We start from the raw sequence: 18409 nt of genomic DNA on the forward strand, positions 1-18409 counted from the left end.
TGTGTAATTCACATTCATCGCTATTCCGAAAGAAACAACTGAAAACAAACTAGGTATATCCCATCATATCTTGGTCCTTTTGAAAAGAAAAACAATGAATACCGCCCTATCCCAACACCTTGCAAGAACAAAGAGCAAAACAAACAAATTCCACGCCTTTAAGGTGCACAGCCAAGCCCCTCAAGACAAAAAGCAGCCATGGCAAAAAAAGAAATAAGTTTGGAGGCCGTGAGCATATCCATATTACCACGCATGTCCTGGAGCAGGCTCGAAGTCGGCACCATCCCAGTCTTCATCACCACTAAGCTCATCATCAAGAAAGTCATTCTCGTTATATTGCATCTCTGTCGGTCGCTGATTGTCGATTCGAATGTTGACGATATCACACATCCCCTGGATCTTGCCAAACTCGGAAGGAGAGGTTCTCCGTGAAGAACTAGCGGTGGCATCGTCGGCTTCGACCGAACTTTGCTGCGCCAGGCGCGTGCTCTGACGTTTGGTAGAAGTTGACGGTCCGCTATCATCGGTTCCTGGGCGCGATTCATCGATGTTGGTTTCACTACCATCCAGAGCTGCCGGGTTATCAGGGTTCAGTTGGCGCTTGCGAAGCGAACGAAGATTTGGGTTTGGTGGCAGACTTCGACGAAGGAAGACTTTTTCAAGTTTGCTGATCCATTTTTCGCGAAATGTCGCACGGTCACGCCATCCAATCTTCAGGATGGCGCTGATGCCCAGTTTTCGTAGATCACGGAGATCAGGCGCCGCATTTACCAGCGAAGTAAAAAAGACCTCTGCAGTGGCATCATCCCATTTGCGTAACTGGATGAGTTCAATTTCTTGAAGCTTCACAGGCCATGTGGGGGTCTCGCTTTGAAGAAGTAGCTGGTCGAAGTGGGGCTCAACATCGTGGTAACTGGACCCGTCATGCATGGAAAGATCCATTTTGAAGAGTTCCAGATTTGGGCAAGTCTGCCCCAGAGTTTGGATAAAAGACATGCTGAGATGGCGATTGTGACTAAGACTGAGTTTTTGAAGATTTGTGCCATGTGAGGTCAGGAAGGCCGTGAGATCCGTTGACCACATGCGGTCACAGTTTCTCAGAGTGAGAGAGCGAATCGTATGCGGTAGATTGGTCAACACTTGACCGCTGACCATTGAACATTCAAGGAATTCCAATCGCTCGATCTCTTGAAGACGTTTGATTCCATCTACTAAACAACCTCCTCCCTCGCCAGAGTACTCGTCTGGCTGAGCATCGTTGAGGTGAAGTAGTTTAAGCTCTCGCAGACCACGGAAGGCCGGTCCCAGGTGATAGTGCGCCATCAATTCAAGAAGTATATCAGTTTCATAGAAACGACCATTCCAATCCCAACTTCGAAGGATAACACCACTATCGTTGATAGCATCAAGAAGAGGATTTGGATAAATCCACCTCGACAGGGTAATGTGCCACGGAGGGATTCCCACAGTGTAATCATCTTTGTGATAAAGACGCACTGTGTGTACTTGGGGTGTCTTCTCAATCAGTTTCGCGAGGTCAAAATAGCCAAGAGTAGGTCCACTCTTAAGCAGGAGCACAGGTTCAACTTCAACATGGAGCTTCTTGATCTTGCTAGCGTAGTTCATAGAGAGAGAATCTAATGGTTGTGATAAGAGACTAAGAAGGGCATGGGTTTTGTGAGCAGGTAATAGCGGCGGACAATGAAGAAGTGCAGCGAGCGCAGGTTCCTGGAAACTTCGACAAAGCAAAGCAACATTCACCAGCCACTTGACAGAATCATTGCGGTCTGATCGACCTTCATCGAGCAATGGGTAGGACGCGCGCAGGAAGATGTCCATGAGGACATGATATGGCAGCGTTTGCCATGGAGGAATGACGCCCGATCCCAAGATTATCCCGTGATCGTGGTCGGTCTTGGCGCGCTTGTGCAAAGTTCTTCCTACCTGGCCCCTAGTTCGGGATGGTCGTTTAGTCTGCTTTGGCTTTGGGTTTGGGGTGCGTCGAGGCTGCGACCGTCTGGGGGGCCGAGGGGTAGGCACAAATTCAGAGGCCAGATATTGCTCTTCCGTTGGTGCAGCTACCAATGATTGGGAATTTTGGTCTTCCACAGGCTCATTGAAGCTAGCATCGGTTGATTCTTCGCGATAGGATCTTGGCATTCGAGTTGTACTGCGCGACCGGAGGGATACCGATGCACGCTCAGATCGTGAGATTCGGGTTGTCTCATCTGAAGAAGTCTCCTCATTGTATGTCTTCACCTTGGTCCGGCTAGACCGCATAGGACGGGTGGATCTGGGTCGCGAATTCGAGGGCGCCATGACGGATAAGGTCGCGCTAGGATAAGAGAGTGGGTAATAGAAACGCGAGCCACATTGCCCGCCCGACAGAAAGAGCGCAACAATATGGGCAACAGTAAAATGCTCCTGGCTCGGAGGCGACCAATCTAGAGATGTTGCCGTTCAAATTAAAGCTGAGAGCCCGGGTGAAGCCGGTTCTTCGACGGATGAAGTCGAGGACGCCAAGACTCGGGCTTATCGATAATGTGATAAGGAATGTCACTCACGTGATTTGTTCAGGCATCAACCCCCGCCCTCAGGCAACAACGCCATTCCCAATTTGGGAAGACTAGAAGACCCCAAAATAGATTCTCAGCTTGAGCTTTAAAGATGGGCGCTTCCAGCCATCTCGAGGGGAAACCTCCTGGAACCGTACACAGTCGGAGTATTGCTATCCAGAATTTGATTTTTCTTTTTTTTTGTCTTTATTTCAACGTATTGTGTGGAGCATAGCCCGACATCTATGCTTCTTTGGTTGAACAGTAATGACGACCTATGCGACCCGGGGTTCTCATATTTGTTTGCCCGCGTAAATTGTCCAGTTCTACATTGCAATTGAACCTCAGGGCGAGTCAATTCAGGTCACGTTTTTGCCCATGGAAACCTCATTTCCTGTGATGATGGATTCCGATCGATCGAACCGTGGAGACCTCGGCGGGCCGCAGATGGTCATCCAACAATATGCTCGGTATCCTCCGACCTTGGAATCAACACTGCAGAGTGCTTCCTCTTTGGGAAGTGCTCGTAGTCAAATAGATATCAACAAGTCACCTACTCTGCAGCGAAGAGAAACGCCAAGAAGCTTGCAATCTTCGCCAAGAGGAATGCGCTCCGTTCTACCTCCATCATCGGTCAGTCGCTTAGGGACATCTATGTCTCCACCATTATTTGACCCTCATCGTCATCACCCAGTGAAGGATTCTTCCGATCAAGCAGAGTCTCGTGTTCTCCCATCGCGGGAGATCACTGATGAGAATATTGACGATGCCTACGTGGCATTCATTCTATACTGCAATCCTAATGTTCCATCATCTGTCGATACATCAGAGCTTCGGAAAACCTTTCGTTGTCTACCACGCAGCGATGGTAAAAGCTTCGATATTTTTGCCCTATTTGGACTCATTCGAAGACGCCTCCAGAATGAAGAGTTGAAGACTTGGATTCAACTAGCAATTGAACTGGGCGTGGAACCACCCGACATGGAAAAAAAGCAAAGCACCCAAAAGGTCCAGCAGTATACTGTCAGGCTCAAAGTATGCCTCCTCCCGGTTCTATGATATTCCATTTTGCTAATTTCTCTCAGCGGTGGATGCGTGCTATGCATATTGATGCTTTCTTTGAGTATTGCTTGGGTCTTCCTCACTCCTACTACACGCAACTCCCACCATCCGATCACTTTGTAGGTGAGCCGCGGGATGGTGTAGCATTGGAAGAGGATCTCGCTCTCGGAGCACTTGTACCCCAATGGAAGCCAAAGCGCGGGCGGAAAAGGGTCGAGGACAGAGATGGCGAGGAAGAGAAGGCAACTAAACGACCACAGTTAGATACATCAGTGGGCGCCCTACGACAAGGCAGCTTTCATTCACAATCCGTGGCATTCCCGCAGAGTGCGATTCCGTTCAGTGCATTCCCAGACGATATGGAATCCAACGACGGTTGGATGACGACTAACTCCTCATTTCCAAACGGGGCCGGACAAGATCTGCGATGGAGGCTACCTGACCGAGACGCTTCTCCTGCAAATTATCCCCAATCTGCCATTATTCCGCGCAGCCATCTACCATCGGATGCCTTATTGTCTGCCGAACCGCGGTCAGCCATCACTCCTTCAACTGGCGAAAAGAGCCGCGCTAGGAGACGACATGGTCCAGCGGTTTCATCAGCTTGGCCAAATAGTAACGGTGTATCTTCGGGGAAAGGCCGAGGTAGGCCACCAAACAAAGGATCATCATCGGGCTCCTTCTCTACCTTTCAAGTGAATACCAACCAGGAATCGTCACAAACACCCAACTCTGAATCACAGCCTACTCCACTCCTACTTGACACAAATCCTCCGCATCATTTTCAAACCCCATCCTACAATCAAACTCCAACACTTGTTGTGCAGGGCAGACCCAATAAACTTCAATTGCAGGTCCCTCAGCATTCTGGGGCCCCGGTACGACTTGCCACGCCGCCAAGGGTGGTAGTCAACGGTGTCAACGGTGCTGTCATCACCGGCACTGAAGGCCCGAACGGCGGTCACCAACACAATACAACAGATATTCAAAATACTAGTATGGTGCCTCCAACATCTGCCGGTGGGCAAAACAACCCCAGAAATCCTCCCAATCCTTCCATCGACGATATCGTCCGCGCACTCTCTACAGAAATTTTCCGCGCCAGACTAGTAGGGCACCCGCACTCTATTCATCCCGACGAAGCCGCCGCCCTGGCTTCCGCAATGGTGATCAACCTATCCTCGATATATTCCCAATTCCAACTCGGCACTCCTTCCCTGCTGCTAGCCTTCCACCTCGGGGTAGGCCATCATTTTGGTTTCTCGGGCACCCATCCAGGGTCGTTGGTTATAAATGTGAAACGGATCGCAAATAATGATGAGAGCCGCGGTGCCATCTCGAACGGGCATTCCACCGGCTCTCATTATACCATCTCTCACGAGTATAAGACCTCAAACCAATTCTCGATGCAAATCACTCTTGCAAATATCAACCCTGGTATAGTTGGATTGGAACACTCTGGTCATGCAAGGGCGGTCGAGGCTCCGACTCATGATGCTATCCACAATAGCAAAACCGTGGATCTCGACATCGACAATGACGAGTTCGGTGAGCCTGCCACTGAAGCAACGTGGAAACATCGCTATGCTAGACTTCGGGCTCAAATGCAGAAAAAGGAGCAGGCTCTGTCGCAATATAAACGAAATATTGTGGAATCTGTCATGGCCGATATCTGACCCAAAAATCTTCCTTGATTAGTACTAGAATTTCCTCCGTGGCTTCTTGTTTCCTACGTACTGTGTGATACCTACCTTGCGAGCTCTCTCGCGTTTGTTTGACAGGATACCCCTTTGATATATTCAATCCTATAGTTTACTTGCAATGATACTGGAAACAGCTTGTGATTTTTGGGCTGTACATGTAGCCCTTGCTGAATTTTTACAGATGCTTTCTGCACGATACAGGTAGAAATTCATTTCTTTTTTGCTCGTTAGCGGTGGATTCGTCTCCTAGGCATATTCCCTTCCCAAAAACGTAAACAATGAGCCCTTGTTTTGATCTGGGTTGGAACGGATCGGGAGGACCCTTCTCGTCCAGGCCGATCCAAAGCGAACAAGCTTGATACACGGGACAAAGAAAAGTAAATAATTGAGATGCCATCATTCAACACCTTCTTCACGTTCCTGGCATCACGCTTCCTCCGTTCTATCAAACAAAAAATTTGAGCCTCACTACCCGCCATCGCCATCGCTATCTACATGGCTTCTATCAACTCATCCGAGGAGCAGGCTATCGCTTTCCTTCTGGTGTGCGTGAGAAGCTCCCGAAAGGGCACGGTATGCCGTACACTACCTACCAGCTATTATCGACGCTTCTAACAGAACTTACTAGAGCATCCGCGACTCAAACCCTCTTTATGGTCCCCATTGACTGACATAGGTAGAAATTCAAGATCAATTGGTCGAAAGTTAACTCTACAATCGGCGGCAACATGACCAACTCAGTCGCATAAATTTTCGCGTGTTGATTATTTCAGTCTTGAGCAGATACTGACCCAAACAGCAAACGATACTACCACCACATCTCCAAGAGCGCGAGGAAGTTCGTGACCGAGGACGAATACCCTGAACTCGCTGCAGGCTCATCCTGGGTGTTGGTCGCGGCTGAATCTGAGGAAGACGGCGTCGTCGTTGATAGTCCCAGCGATTCAAGGGTTTAGACGGATCCCACATTCAGGATGTTGGGTATGGCTTTGGGAGCAGCCACGATATGAGCTGTTTGTGATGCAGGGCACTTGCTCCCTTCATCTGGCGCTTTGCCTTTGTTTGCATGGAATCATTTGTTTGGGGGGTTGCAAACTGTGTTCAAGGTGACATAAGCACATAGGTATTCAATTATATATGTACACATATATATTGTTGCATTTGATATAGTACTATGGCATAGGCTTTGCTTCAACATATCCGCACAGTATATATTTTGGTGTTCTCTTTAAATTTTATCTTTGTCTCCAGGGCTCTCACCATACCTCTTACATAAAATACATCTGGCCAGAACAAAAATAAGATCTAAACATCTCCTCCTTTTCGACCCAACGTAGTTACTGTATAGCTATAAAGTGTAAATATCCTTTGCCTCTGCATCAAATTGTGTAGTATAGCTTTAATGGCGCCAAACGCTTAATAATATCCCATGTGGTGTAGGGGTTATCATCGCTCGTTTTCAAATAGGTTCATTCCTATGTTGTACCGTGCAGACCGGGGTTCGAATCCCCGCATGGGAGTTTCTTTTTGTTTTCGTCTTATATTTTGTTTGCAAAAAATATTTTTGACTTCTCATTACTAACTGATGTTTTTAACTTAAAATTATCTGCGCTACAAAATATCAAAACCTAGCTTTTAGTGATTAAACAACCATCAATCCAGATTCATACAATTTTATTTATCCGAGGCTTGTCAAGTGACCCAGTTGGATTTGATGTGTGTAAAGAGATCAATACACTGACTGTTCTCACAAAAGTGCTGCCGTTGTACATGTCAGAAATGTCTGACGCCGTGAAGCCTCTAGATGGACTCCCTCCCGCCGCCAGAGACTTCATTTCGGACGCCCTGGATGTCAAAGAAGATTGGACACTCCCCGAAAGAAAGCTCAACAACCATGCGCCAGTCAGCAGTGATGGTGGCCCCAAAAGGAGAGGTAGTTACAGCTCAGAGAGGCTTTTGGCAGCTTAATCTTTGTTTCTCAGTACCTCTGAGGTGTGGCAGATGTCCATTTCTTGGCCTACGCTTGAACTTTCGAAACATATAGAGAATGGTTCACAAATATGAGCAAGGATTAGGTCTTTCATACTCTGGCCAAGAATGGCGAGCTGAATGACACTGACAGTGAAGAGTTCGTCAACACAGACGATCCTTTTAAGCAATCCCCTACGCTAAATGATTCCTCGCAGGGCGCGCAAGTCTCCTCGAAGCAAAGTGCATACAACGCGAACTACCGGGTTGCGTGGACTCTTTACAAACTGGTACAACAATTTGAGGTTTTCAACGACTTTTGCGCCGAGGAAATATGTCTGTGAGTATATCCGAGCGCAGAAACCCCACGGAAGAGATACCATTGCTACTCCCCAGCAGCTCTGACCTGCGTGTTAATTCACGGAATTCCAACCACTACACAAAAAGAGGAGAGTATCATCAACAAAAGTTGTATTGTGCCTGGGAGCCTCTCCTATACTTCAAATTATCGAAACGCGTCCAAGTATCGATCTCGTGGAAACAAATGTGGGATTCCCAGCTGGTAGGCAAGGTACAGGAAACACCTAAGGCCACGGAGGACGAGCAAAAGTGCAGGATTGAAAGGAGCATAGCAGAGCTTGACTCCAAAGTAAACGTCCGCGACTACCTTCAGCGAGTGCTTGGTTTCTTGGATCTCGGAGCACCCTCCGACTTTTTCGGATGACCTCTCAACAAGAAAGCCAGCCGTATCGTGGTTGGGTCGACCTGCGTCGCACGCCCTCGCATGAGCTTATAGACATCTTTGCAGACGAAGCCAACAGGGGCTGCCGCATCAATATCAGAATCAAACCTTTTGGTCCAGAATGGAGCACCTCGATGGAATTCACAGACCTGTTTGGCCTGTTGTCCTGAAGCATAGCCTTTGTAGCGGACTCTCCAATTCTTTTTCCCGATAAGGTCTGATATCATCCACATCCAATGCGGCAAGGTAGTCGGGGCAGTCAGGAAACTGAAAAGCATGCCGTCTTTTAGTCAGTGAACAAAGTTCTCATTGCCTCTTACTCTATCTACATCTATCTACAATAGCACTTGTATCTGTATTGTGATTATCCTTCTGCACTTTTCTCTCATTTTTTATGAGTAGCCTCCACCTTCACAACATGTTTTCTCTAAGCCTTGTGCTATTCCGAAGGCGGGAGACATACAAGTGCTGTTAAGCATGGTGAAAGAGAAAGACTTCCAGTAGGTGTTCTTCTAAATTAGACATGCCACTGCTATTCAACCAAAGACCAGAATTCGGTCTAACTAACACTGCTTTGCCTCGCATCAAACTCACTTCGAAAAATGCATTCAAATTTGAAAATCAAGAGAGAGAACTATAAATTCTTTCTCAAAATAAATCTAATTACCCCATCATGACCACATCCCCTTGACCCAAAATCGTGTTGACCGTAACAGAAGCTTCGTGGGTCGGCTGCTCATCTGTAGCCAAAAACTCATCTTTGCCGTGGCCTCCTTCATCACGATTCACAATCGGGATATTCTGGCGAGTAGAAGAATCTGGGTGCCAATGTGTGATCATGTTGATGTCTTGGTGTTCCTCAGATTGGGCAGTCAATGTAGATTGGTGAAAAGGGGGTATCGGCTGCCAGAGGACCATGGCGTTGCTCGGCTGTTGCTCAGCCTCCGCAGGCGGGGAATCCTCTGCAGGGGGAGGCAATGTATCCCACGTGATATCCTGATTATCGGGTTGCTGCTCTTCACCTTCTGTGGCTAGCATATCTTGCGGAAGAGAAGGTGCAAGCTCCAACAACGTAATCATTTGACTGTCTTCTTGCTGTTCCTCGGGTTTGATAAGTGGGGAGACCTGGCGAGGAAAAGGCTGTGTCTCGCAGCTGACAAAAGAGTTATTATGACGCTGCTCAGCAGATGTTGTAAGTGTGATGTTCTGCGGTGAGGAGGACAATGGCTCCCGTGTAATGGCAAAATTTCCTTGATGCTGCTCATATCTTCTGAATTGTAGGTTCTGCTGAGAAGAGTCTTGTGGTTCCCTTATCATGGCTAGGTTGGGCTGAGACGGCTCAATAGTCGTGGCCGTATCACTCCGCTGAGGAGAGGACGGTCTCTCCCATGCCATGGCTTGGATGGGCTGGTGCTGGTCAACTGTCATTGTTGTCATGGAAGTCTCCTGAGGAGAGCCTAGTGGCTCCCATGGGATCAACGAATTGCTCTGTTCCGACTCCTCAGACTTGATGGCTGTAGGCCGTAGACAAAGAGACGCCTGTGGTTCCCAGTCGATGTTTGAAGAGATATGGGGAAAGATATTCTGCATTTCAGTATCTCGAAAGCCGTAGCCCCCTTGAATGCCCGAGGATGAGGAAGCATGGCCAGGTGACATGCCATCAGATAGGTAATGATTCACAAAGGATGAGGACGTTGCAAGGCTGGAAGACGGGGCAAGTCCAGATTGCATACCGGATGCAATCTTGAACTGCATTGATGCGAAGTCCTGGGGAAAGTAATATTGCCCTTGTAGGTTGCTCTCCGACATTGACTGGGGATTATAGTGCATAGAGTTCTGTATCCATGGGCTGCCTTGCGTACCGAGCTCGGATTTGATGAAGATATTTGTCGGGAGGGATGTATCCATTGATCCCACGGTGGACAATGTGGAAGATTGAGCCATTGGGAGCATGCGCTGACTCCCAGAAGGGGGGTCCACTACCTTGGGTTTCTTTTGCTTCCGCTTTGCCCTGGGTGTCCCTGTGGTACCATCCATTTGTTGCCGGAAGCGGGAATACCGCATGCGAGCGGCATGGCCGTTGGATATCTCAAGATCGGAGGCAACTCGGTTCCAATCGATCTGAATTGGCTTGATTGTTAGACAATTGGCAGTATATTACCACAGTATACTGACTGATTTTATCTCTAATTGCTTGATTATCGTGTAGAGAAATTTTGCAGTAGCACTGTCAGTCTCTAGGACCTTGTGCCGTTGGACCATAGCTCAGATGAAGAATCAATTTCAGTGATTGGAGAGCAAGAAGGAGTTTGAAAAAGTGTGTTCTCGTGAAAAGTTCCAATCGGATATATATTCACTAAATGATTGTCACATTCATCAGACGTACGGATAGCTGATGGGGACATTGATGGTTTCTTTGTAATTTGACAGAGAAAGCAACGATAGGCCTATCAAGTTTTCATTGCTGCTGGGAAGAGTTGACAAAGTTAGTTTGTCTTGGTGAGAAGCAATTGCATAATGTGTGGCGCCGCCTATTTCTTTATACATTTCTATCATGTTTGGCAATGAAATTTGATACTCATTGTTCCATTCATGGTTGGATAAAGAGGCAGCTTTCCTTACAATATTGTCTAGATGTCGTTTTAGATTTGACCATTCTAAGGATTCCTGCGCTCTATATAGGTCACATGCTACCTGTTGCCCTGGTTTGACTGATACTAGCACCATATAAAGAAATGTGGTTCTCTATTCTGAATAAAATAGCAAGCGACAAAACAAGACATAGACCAAAGCTAAATGTTTCTTTGCATCGTCAGTTTAAAGCTCTTATATATGAAACAGTTCATTGTGGACTATGTGCTAACTTACAGCAATTAAGATACCGAGGAAAGTGCCCATGGGAAAGTGAACAGGGCAGACGCTCATGGATAGATTCTTTGACAAGTGATACTTGATACTTGTTTGATCTAAGACCACATACTCCTCCTCAAGTGTCCACAGGTGCATCTCAATGCTGACTAACATCCCACCGGGCCGAGGTCAGGAGGTTCGGACAGGTGGAGCCATGTTTAGCTGCCCAGGAGAAAGGTGAGGTCGAGGCAAACTCTTGACTCGATCATTGCCGCTATTATTGGCTCAAATTGTTCTACGCAAACTATAGCCCAATTATTCTGCAAACATCTACATGTGAAAACGGTATCATGACGTTAATAGCAATAGGGGCATGCTACATGGACACGATTCTATCGTGGGTTCTTCCAATTATCAAAATGCAGTTGACCAGATAGAGATGTGGCACTCATACTATTTGGCAGAGTTCCCAATTACCCGGGTGAAGATGAGAAACTGCGTGCGTCCAAGATCAGTCACCGCAGAGGCGGAAACTGTCCAAACACTCTTGAAGTTCTTGGACAATTGTTGCAACATGGCCCTTCGAGCGACGGATCATCCTTAAATTTGGTTTCCGTTCTCCCTTCATTATCATCAGTGGCATCTGACCAGATACAAAAAGGACTAGGCGAACTAGTTTGCCTTGAGAATTGCATTTATCGAGAACAATTCAGCGAACCAGCATCCAGCTACATCATTATGAGCCAGGCCACTGGTAGTAGAACAAGTGTCAACTACAACGAGCTACCTGATATGAGTCTTGCTGAATTCATCACTGCGGTTAAGCCGTTGCGTACTGTGGCTGATACACCGTGGTTTCATTTCGAAGTATGTATATTGGGGACCATCTTCGTAGTCCTTCACGACTAGAGCGAATGCTGACTCTGATATAGGGCCGTTCTCCGAACGTAACAATTGAGTGCATAAGTCATATTCGTGGACATTTCCCGGGAGCCACCATCAGCGTTGAAATTGAAAAGCCAGGTCGACCAGGTCTACAGGAACTTGCGAAGGCGGCAGACGTTGTAATTTACTCCAAAGGCTGGGCCCAGGTGAGAAAGAAAGATACTGATCATCTGGTTTTCAGAATCGATTCTAACAGCTGGGCAGAAAAATGGATATACATCTGCTGAAGATTGTATAAGAAAGCAAAAGCTAGAAACTGATCAAGCGTACAGTTGAATTATGCCGGCTTTCCCAGAAATATGAATCTAACCTGGTCGGCTTATAGATCGCTTCTCTGCTGTACTTGGGGCGATGATGGTGCTGCGGCTCTTGAACCAAGAACCGGCAATTTCGCCCATGTCCCGGCACATGACAAAGGGCAGGTTATTGAGTGAGCTGAGATTTCCCTGTAGAGATGCCTGTGAAAGTCTAACAATTTATAGTACTATTGGAGCTGGCGATACCTTCATAGCTGGACTGCTATATGGTTTGATATACCGAAGCAAGGGTTGGGACTTTCAAAAGAGATTGGAGTTTGCAAATCTGATTGCTGGGCTGAAGGTAACACAGGAGGGCTTCGGAAACCTACATAGAGCGATGGACTTTTGATCTTATTGACTCATTGCGCTTTCGATTTTGTGATGATAACACTGAAATGTCAGTTACAGCTGCAAGTAGAAGAAATACTGCGTCGAAGAATGCACAAGATGTTGAATGTTAGGACATGGAGATGTGATTGGCGGTAACCATTGGCAGATGAACGATCCACATGGCACGTGACTGAGACACAGGCGGTGGGAAACAAAAAATATTCTGCCATCAACTTTTCGATCTCGGGCTAGTTTTGCAAGATCTATTTCACCCATTTTGATCAAAATACCAATCACAATGGCTTCGGTTTACAAGAGTGTTTCAAAGAAGGCTGCTCAGCAAGCGGTCGAGGATTCTTCCGACGAGGACATCCAGATGGAGGAGCTTCTCGATGGAGAGAACGACACCACTGATAGCGAAGAGGAAGAATCCGACGATGAAAGTATTGAGGTTGTAAAGAAGCAGCTTGCTTCTGGATTTATGCCCAAGACTCGGGTACTCATCTTGACCTCCAGAGGTGCCTCATACCGGTATGCACAATGCGCATGGAGAGATGCCAAACATGTTCGATGATCTCTAACAATTTGCTTTTTTTCTAGCCACCGACACCTGATGTCTGATATCTGTGGCCTCCTCCCCCACACCTACAAAGAGACTAAGCTCGATACGAAAAAGAAGGCCGCTGGCTACAACCTCCTCCTCAACTCTCTCGCCGACCTGCACTCATGCAACGTTATCTTCTTCCTCGAGGCCAAGAAGAACGGCCAGGATCTTTACCTTTGGCTGTCACGCCCTCCTAACGGACCCACAATTAAGTTCCATCTCAACAACTTGCACACAATGGGCGAGCTCGGCGCAGGATTCGCTGGAAATTGCCTGAAGGGTGGTCGCGGTCTGGTCGTGTTCGATCGGTCCTTCGATGAACAAGGTCCGGATATGGGCAAGCCTGGCAGTGAATACCGGGCGCTTGTCCGAGAGATGTTGCGCGGAGTGTTCTGCGTCCCTAAGCGCGGCGTCCGTGGCATGAAGCCATTCGTCGACCGCATCATCGGTATCTTCGGAGTGGATGGCAAGATCTGGATCCGTGTTTACGAGATCCGCGAATCTGAAGCTGGGAACAAGAAGAAGGAGGGAGATGAGACTGTCAAGCCAGTACCAAAGGGCAAGGATGGCCTACCTGAGGTTTCTCTGGTCGAGATCGGCCCACGCTTCGTTCTGACCCCCATTGTCATCCTTGAGGGTAGCTTTGGCGGCCCCGTCATTTACGAGAATAAGGAATACGTCAGCCCCAACCAGGTCCGTAGCGAGATTCGCCAGGGCAAGGCTGGTCGGTACTCCCAGCGCCGGGATGACCAAACCGATCGGGTGGCCAAGCGCTCCAACCTGGGACTATCAGACAACTCTGTTCGTAAGGTGGATGCATTGGACACAAGGAAGCTGTTTGCATAGGGGGTTTTCGTTTTTGTTTCCTGTTATTTCTCTCTAGACTTGATATCCCTCGGGATGATGTTTCGACTACATGTGTATATTTGATGCGACGCTTTTATCATGGTCCGTTAAGGCGTCGGGGCAATGTCTCATCCTGGTTAATTTCAAAAGTTGATTATTTTCATTGCTGTTCCTCCGTACAAAAAACGGTCATTACTAGTAATCTAAGACACTCGTGAACTGCAACTTTAGAAGCCCTGGGGACGATCTTGCCCAGGTGGGATGCAAGGGGCGATTAGCTAATCGTCATATAAAGCGCCGCTATTGCGACACATGGCGTTGTTGCTTCTCAACACCATCATGGCATCACTTTTGTTAGAATGCCCGTTGTGGCTGCAATGCAGGTCTATCGATATGTTCTCTCTTCAATCTACTTTGTCATTTGCTTACAGCTCCAACGGCGGGGTCCATCTCCAATAAGCCCACTGTACCTTTGACAAGTGTTGAATGCTTCATTTCGCGACAACACTGTCCAATTTGATTTATAGATCCTCGAAGACAATTCATCTTTTATATTTTCCAGTTACTACCTACCAAATCAACCCATTCTAACGGGTAAATCATCTTCAGTCTACGCCTTACTGTCATATCATTCTAATAGAGCTGCCCAGGTGTTTGTTTGTCATCAACAACAAAATATCTCCACTATGCCAATCGATCATCTGGCAACGGAGCTTCTGCTCCATGTATTTCGCTCCTGCGACTCAATCTCCGATGTTCTGAACTTATCTGCCAGCTGCCGTCGGCTTCACCGCATCTTCAACTCGACAAGTAAAGTCCAGATCTTAGCTACTGCCGCGGAGAATGAGTTCGGCCCACTTGACGACATAATCCAAGTCGTGACACAAAACGAGAGCCAGCCCGCTCATCACATCCGCCATGCTCCTATGTCTGACCCCCTGCTGAAACAAGTTATCAACTTAGGCAGGGTGGCGCGCAAGTGGGAAACCATTTTCCCTTTCAAGAAATGGAAGGTAGATTATGAAAATCGCCGCTCCCTCACCAATGAAGAGCGATTAAGGGTCCGCCGTGCAGTATACCGATTGTGGCTATACCACAATGCATTCCATTCTCGTGCGTACGATCGGCATTCTCGCAGCCTTCGCCATGTGGTTTTGGAGCGCGCTCAGCTTCTTCATAACTGGTCAACCGAAGCACTGGCGGAGATTGAAGACCTGCGTCTCGTTATGAGTGACATCGTTCAAAATCATATTTGTCCCAGCAACGGGACTATTCAACGCAAGTTCCGCAAGCGCTACCCAGATAGCAACCAACAGCTTGCGTTCAATATTCACCTCAATTATCCTTTTACATCAGCTGCCTCTTTGTCCTCACATGATCAGTCCTTGTTTGATCAGGCTTCGGGTGCTTCTATCCAGCAATATTTCCACACTGCACACCCTACAAACTTCGCAGAGTCCCCAGCTAAATACAGATCACGGTTTCGCAATGATCTCTCCCACGACCCGGGGTATGAAGGCTGGGGTGATGAGATCCCGCATTACTATATCATGCAGGACATGATGAAGCTTGATCCTGGCCAAATATTATGGTTGCGGGACCATGCTCTGTTAAAGGAGCAGGTGGAAGAGTATGTTTGGTCTTTGGGGGAATGGTTCCGTGACAATGGGGAAACCTTTGGGGATACGCTGGAATATGTCATGAATGAACGTGGCCTTGATGTCAAAGAACTACGATCCGCCGTGGTTGATCGTGATATGGGCATTGTGATAGACTAGATATATGTTTGTTGATCTTTCTTGGTTTGCTATATCTGTTTTAGGGGTTCACGTCAAAAATTGCATAGTTCTGTTTGCTTTAATACAGCAGATTTATTGATTAGTACCATGATGCTGACTGCTCGGATTAGGATTTAATTTTGTGCCCCTAAAGCCCTCGGCAAAGACCAAATCCGTCGGTCTTGTTCGTAAATAACGATCTACCTTTGGAGGAGCGTTGTCCCACATCTACAGACGCTAATTAATAATCCTGCGCTACAAAAGGCTAGCCCGGAGAAATAAATTACCTGTGGAGTGTATGTGGACCCTTATCTCTACTGATACCCGTGGAGGACGGCACTGACAATTACTCTCCTTTATGCAGAAGCCATCGGATAAATGTACTAATTTTCAGCAAAGTTTCATACAAAACGCAACCGCAATGTTAGACGCCCAACCAAGTTCATTGCACCAGCAATTGTGTCCATCAGGCAGAAACATATCGAACATACCAGTTGGGAAAACAGTAAAAAAGGGATCAATTTCGTTGAGGGCCACAGGAGAAAGGGATAGAAGAAAAAGACGGGAGAATGGGACATTGACAGCCGGCGACATCATTTCTCGCAGATCGCCATATTCCCGTCTGGTTTCAAATACAGACCCTGCCTGTCTATCATCTTTGTAGACATCGAATTCCAGACTCCAACACAGATCAAGACCATCTCAATATCACATCGCAAAAAAAGAGTCGTGGCGGTCGGTGAATCGTCCTCGCGAGAGGTAATTTAACAGCAGCCCTTCTTCTGATTCGGGTCGCTCTCGCTTGGATCGATAACACGCCCGCCGGGGACGGGGAGGACCTGTTGGCCACCTTCCCCAGAGTCGAGAGCCTTGCTGGAGACAATGCGGTAGATTTCTGTTTATTGTCAGCATTGAAAGGTAAATTCCAAGAGAAGGTCCACAACCTGTGAGGATGTTCTGGAAAGCTAGCTCAACGTTACTAGCGTCAAGGGCGGATGTCTCGATAAATGAAAGGTTGTTATCGCCTGCTAAATGTCAGCGACACAGACCACACATTGATAAATCGAGGCAACGGACTGGCAAACTCCTTGGCCACTTCTGTGGCCACCGCACGCAGGTGGCGTAAATCGCTCTTGTTACCGACAAGCATGATAACAATGTTCGAATCGGCGTGGTCCCGCAGCTCCTTCAACCACCGGTTGACATTCTCGTAGGTCTGGTGCTTGCTGATATCATAAACAAGGAGGGCACCGACGGCGCCACGGTAGTAGGCAGAGGTAATCGCACGGTAGCGCTCCTGACCAGCAGTATCCCAGATCTGTGCCTTGATAGTTTTCGTGTCGACTTGAATGGATCGGGTCGCGAACTCCACACCGATAGTTGACTTAGAGTCCAGGTTGAATTCATTGCGGGTGAAACGACTCAAAAGGTTGGATTTACCAACACCAGAGTCTCCGATGAGCACCACTATTTATTCCACAGTAGCTCCATAGTCAGTTTCGGGATTCTGGAGGGTACAAGGGGGCAAAACGATTTATAGCGAGGGCGGGCATCAGCGTAAGGTGGCGACGTTACCTTTGAAGAGAAACTGCGGGGATACAACCATTAGCACATCGATCTGAAACATGACTACTTTCAATATCCATTTTCAACTCACATCATATTCGTCGTTGGCCATCTTGGATATGATCGAGCTGGTCGAGCTCAAACGGTGGTATCAAAGTACGGGTAAACGTGGTGGATAAGCGAAGACTTGAAAGAGCCAGTTGTTAGCTTGGTCAGTCCTGTATTTGCAGTACGTATAAATAAACCAGGGGGTACAAACGGGATGTAACAGGAAATCAGCAGGGGATAATTAGTGATGCCTCGCGAGTCGAATAATGTCTCCTTAATCGTGCCGAGCCTATTGTGATTTAGGCAATCACGTGCGGGTTGACGCGCAGGCGGTATCTATTTTAATCGGCAGTAATTGTTATCTCTTTGGGTGGATTGTAGCTCTACGTTCTAAATACATACTTTCATTACTTTCATTACTTTCTTTACTTCATTGCCGTAGTTTTGCTTCTTTCCCAATGACTATGTAATGCGGTGAGTTCGCGTTCTTTTCTTCATCTCTACCCAATGATATGTTGCAAGCCTTAGCTTTTCTGGCTATACGAACATGTTAATGCTGGAAATCACTGAAGCTATACACAAGAAGTAGTTACTAACTTTGGCTTCCAGACTACGGTGATGGCGTCCAATATGTCGATGGAGGATGCCCAAGACGGAATTAGTGATGTTGCCTCTCTAGCATCCACTGCAGAGAGTGAACCGGCGTCCGAGTACGCCGTTGAACATATACTCGCGGAACGAGAGGTATTGGTGGAGCCGGATTCAGATGATTCAGACGAGGAAGCAGGCTATGTCACTCACTATCTCGTTAAATGGCTTGGATATGCCATGAACAGGTGTAGTTGGGAGCCCAAGGAGCAATTTGATACTGAGGAGACACTGCGCAACTGGGAAGCAAGGAAACGGCAGATTGCCGAGGGGAAAAAGGATGCATTCAACGTCAAGGAATGGGAGAATCATTGTGAAATGATAGCGAGAAAGACTGAACGGAGAAAGAAAGAAAGAAGGCGGGAACGGGCCCGGAGAGCCCAGCGGAAAAGCAAGCCCCAGACATCACGGGATGCCCGTTCCAGTATTGTACCTGCAGACCAACCTGAGGTGAGCTCCTCAGTT

The 18409-nt window shown here is 47.5% G+C and overlaps 9 protein-coding genes across 9 annotated transcripts; 6 read left to right on the forward strand and 3 right to left on the reverse strand.

The window, feature by feature from the left end:
- Positions 1–243: 243 nt before the first annotated feature.
- Positions 244–2319, reverse strand: N7529_006981 (uncharacterized protein; the record flags this gene model as incomplete). Its single annotated transcript, XM_057242508.1, has 1 exon — positions 244–2319. The coding sequence occupies one exon, from the start codon at positions 2317–2319 to the stop codon at positions 244–246; it is 2076 nt and encodes a 691-aa protein (XP_057097867.1).
- Positions 2320–2933: 614 nt separating this feature from the next.
- abp2 (putative ARS binding protein Abp2) lies at positions 2934–5293 on the forward strand (the record flags this gene model as incomplete). The annotated part of the gene is made up of 2 exons (XM_057242509.1): positions 2934–3590; positions 3641–5293. The coding sequence occupies 2 exons, from the start codon at positions 2934–2936 to the stop codon at positions 5291–5293; spliced, it is 2310 nt and encodes a 769-aa protein (XP_057097868.1).
- A 522-nt stretch (positions 5294–5815) lies between these two features.
- Positions 5816–6276, forward strand: N7529_006983 (uncharacterized protein; the record flags this gene model as incomplete). The annotated part of the gene is made up of 2 exons (XM_057242510.1): positions 5816–5900; positions 6104–6276. The coding sequence occupies 2 exons, from the start codon at positions 5816–5818 to the stop codon at positions 6274–6276; spliced, it is 258 nt and encodes an 85-aa protein (XP_057097869.1).
- Positions 6277–7099: 823 nt separating this feature from the next.
- On the forward strand, positions 7100–8012 carry N7529_006984 (uncharacterized protein; the record flags this gene model as incomplete). Its single annotated transcript, XM_057242511.1, has 3 exons — positions 7100–7253; positions 7448–7628; positions 7688–8012. 3 exons carry the CDS (start codon positions 7100–7102, stop codon positions 8010–8012), a joined length of 660 nt encoding a protein of 219 aa, XP_057097870.1.
- Positions 8013–8693: 681 nt separating this feature from the next.
- On the reverse strand, positions 8694–10292 carry N7529_006985 (uncharacterized protein; the record flags this gene model as incomplete). The annotated part of the gene is made up of 2 exons (XM_057242512.1): positions 8694–10151; positions 10206–10292. The coding sequence occupies 2 exons, from the start codon at positions 10290–10292 to the stop codon at positions 8694–8696; spliced, it is 1545 nt and encodes a 514-aa protein (XP_057097871.1).
- An 899-nt stretch (positions 10293–11191) lies between these two features.
- Positions 11192–12473, forward strand: N7529_006986 (ketohexokinase; the record flags this gene model as incomplete). The annotated part of the gene is made up of 6 exons (XM_057242513.1): positions 11192–11304; positions 11345–11747; positions 11813–11971; positions 12030–12091; positions 12151–12255; positions 12308–12473. Coding segments are annotated over 6 exons (1008 nt in total), but the record flags the coding sequence as incomplete, so codon positions are not given.
- Positions 12474–12752: 279 nt separating this feature from the next.
- N7529_006987 (ribosome biogenesis protein BRX1) lies at positions 12753–13904 on the forward strand (the record flags this gene model as incomplete). Its single annotated transcript, XM_057242514.1, has 2 exons — positions 12753–12985; positions 13055–13904. The coding sequence occupies 2 exons, from the start codon at positions 12753–12755 to the stop codon at positions 13902–13904; spliced, it is 1083 nt and encodes a 360-aa protein (XP_057097873.1).
- A 686-nt stretch (positions 13905–14590) lies between these two features.
- N7529_006988 (F-box protein) lies at positions 14591–15682 on the forward strand (the record flags this gene model as incomplete). Its single annotated transcript, XM_057242515.1, has 1 exon — positions 14591–15682. One exon carries the CDS (start codon positions 14591–14593, stop codon positions 15680–15682), a length of 1092 nt encoding a protein of 363 aa, XP_057097874.1.
- Positions 15683–16446: 764 nt separating this feature from the next.
- N7529_006989 (Rab family GTPase) lies at positions 16447–17360 on the reverse strand (the record flags this gene model as incomplete). The annotated part of the gene is made up of 5 exons (XM_057242516.1): positions 16447–16577; positions 16627–16707; positions 16760–17149; positions 17258–17270; positions 17340–17360. 5 exons carry the CDS (start codon positions 17358–17360, stop codon positions 16447–16449), a joined length of 636 nt encoding a protein of 211 aa, XP_057097875.1.
- Positions 17361–18409: the final 1049 nt, after the last annotated feature.

Source organism: Penicillium soppii (assembly GCF_028829465.1).
Source record: "Penicillium soppii strain IBT 18220 chromosome Unknown utg000005l, whole genome shotgun sequence".
NCBI lineage: Eukaryota > Fungi > Ascomycota > Eurotiomycetes > Eurotiales > Aspergillaceae > Penicillium > Penicillium soppii.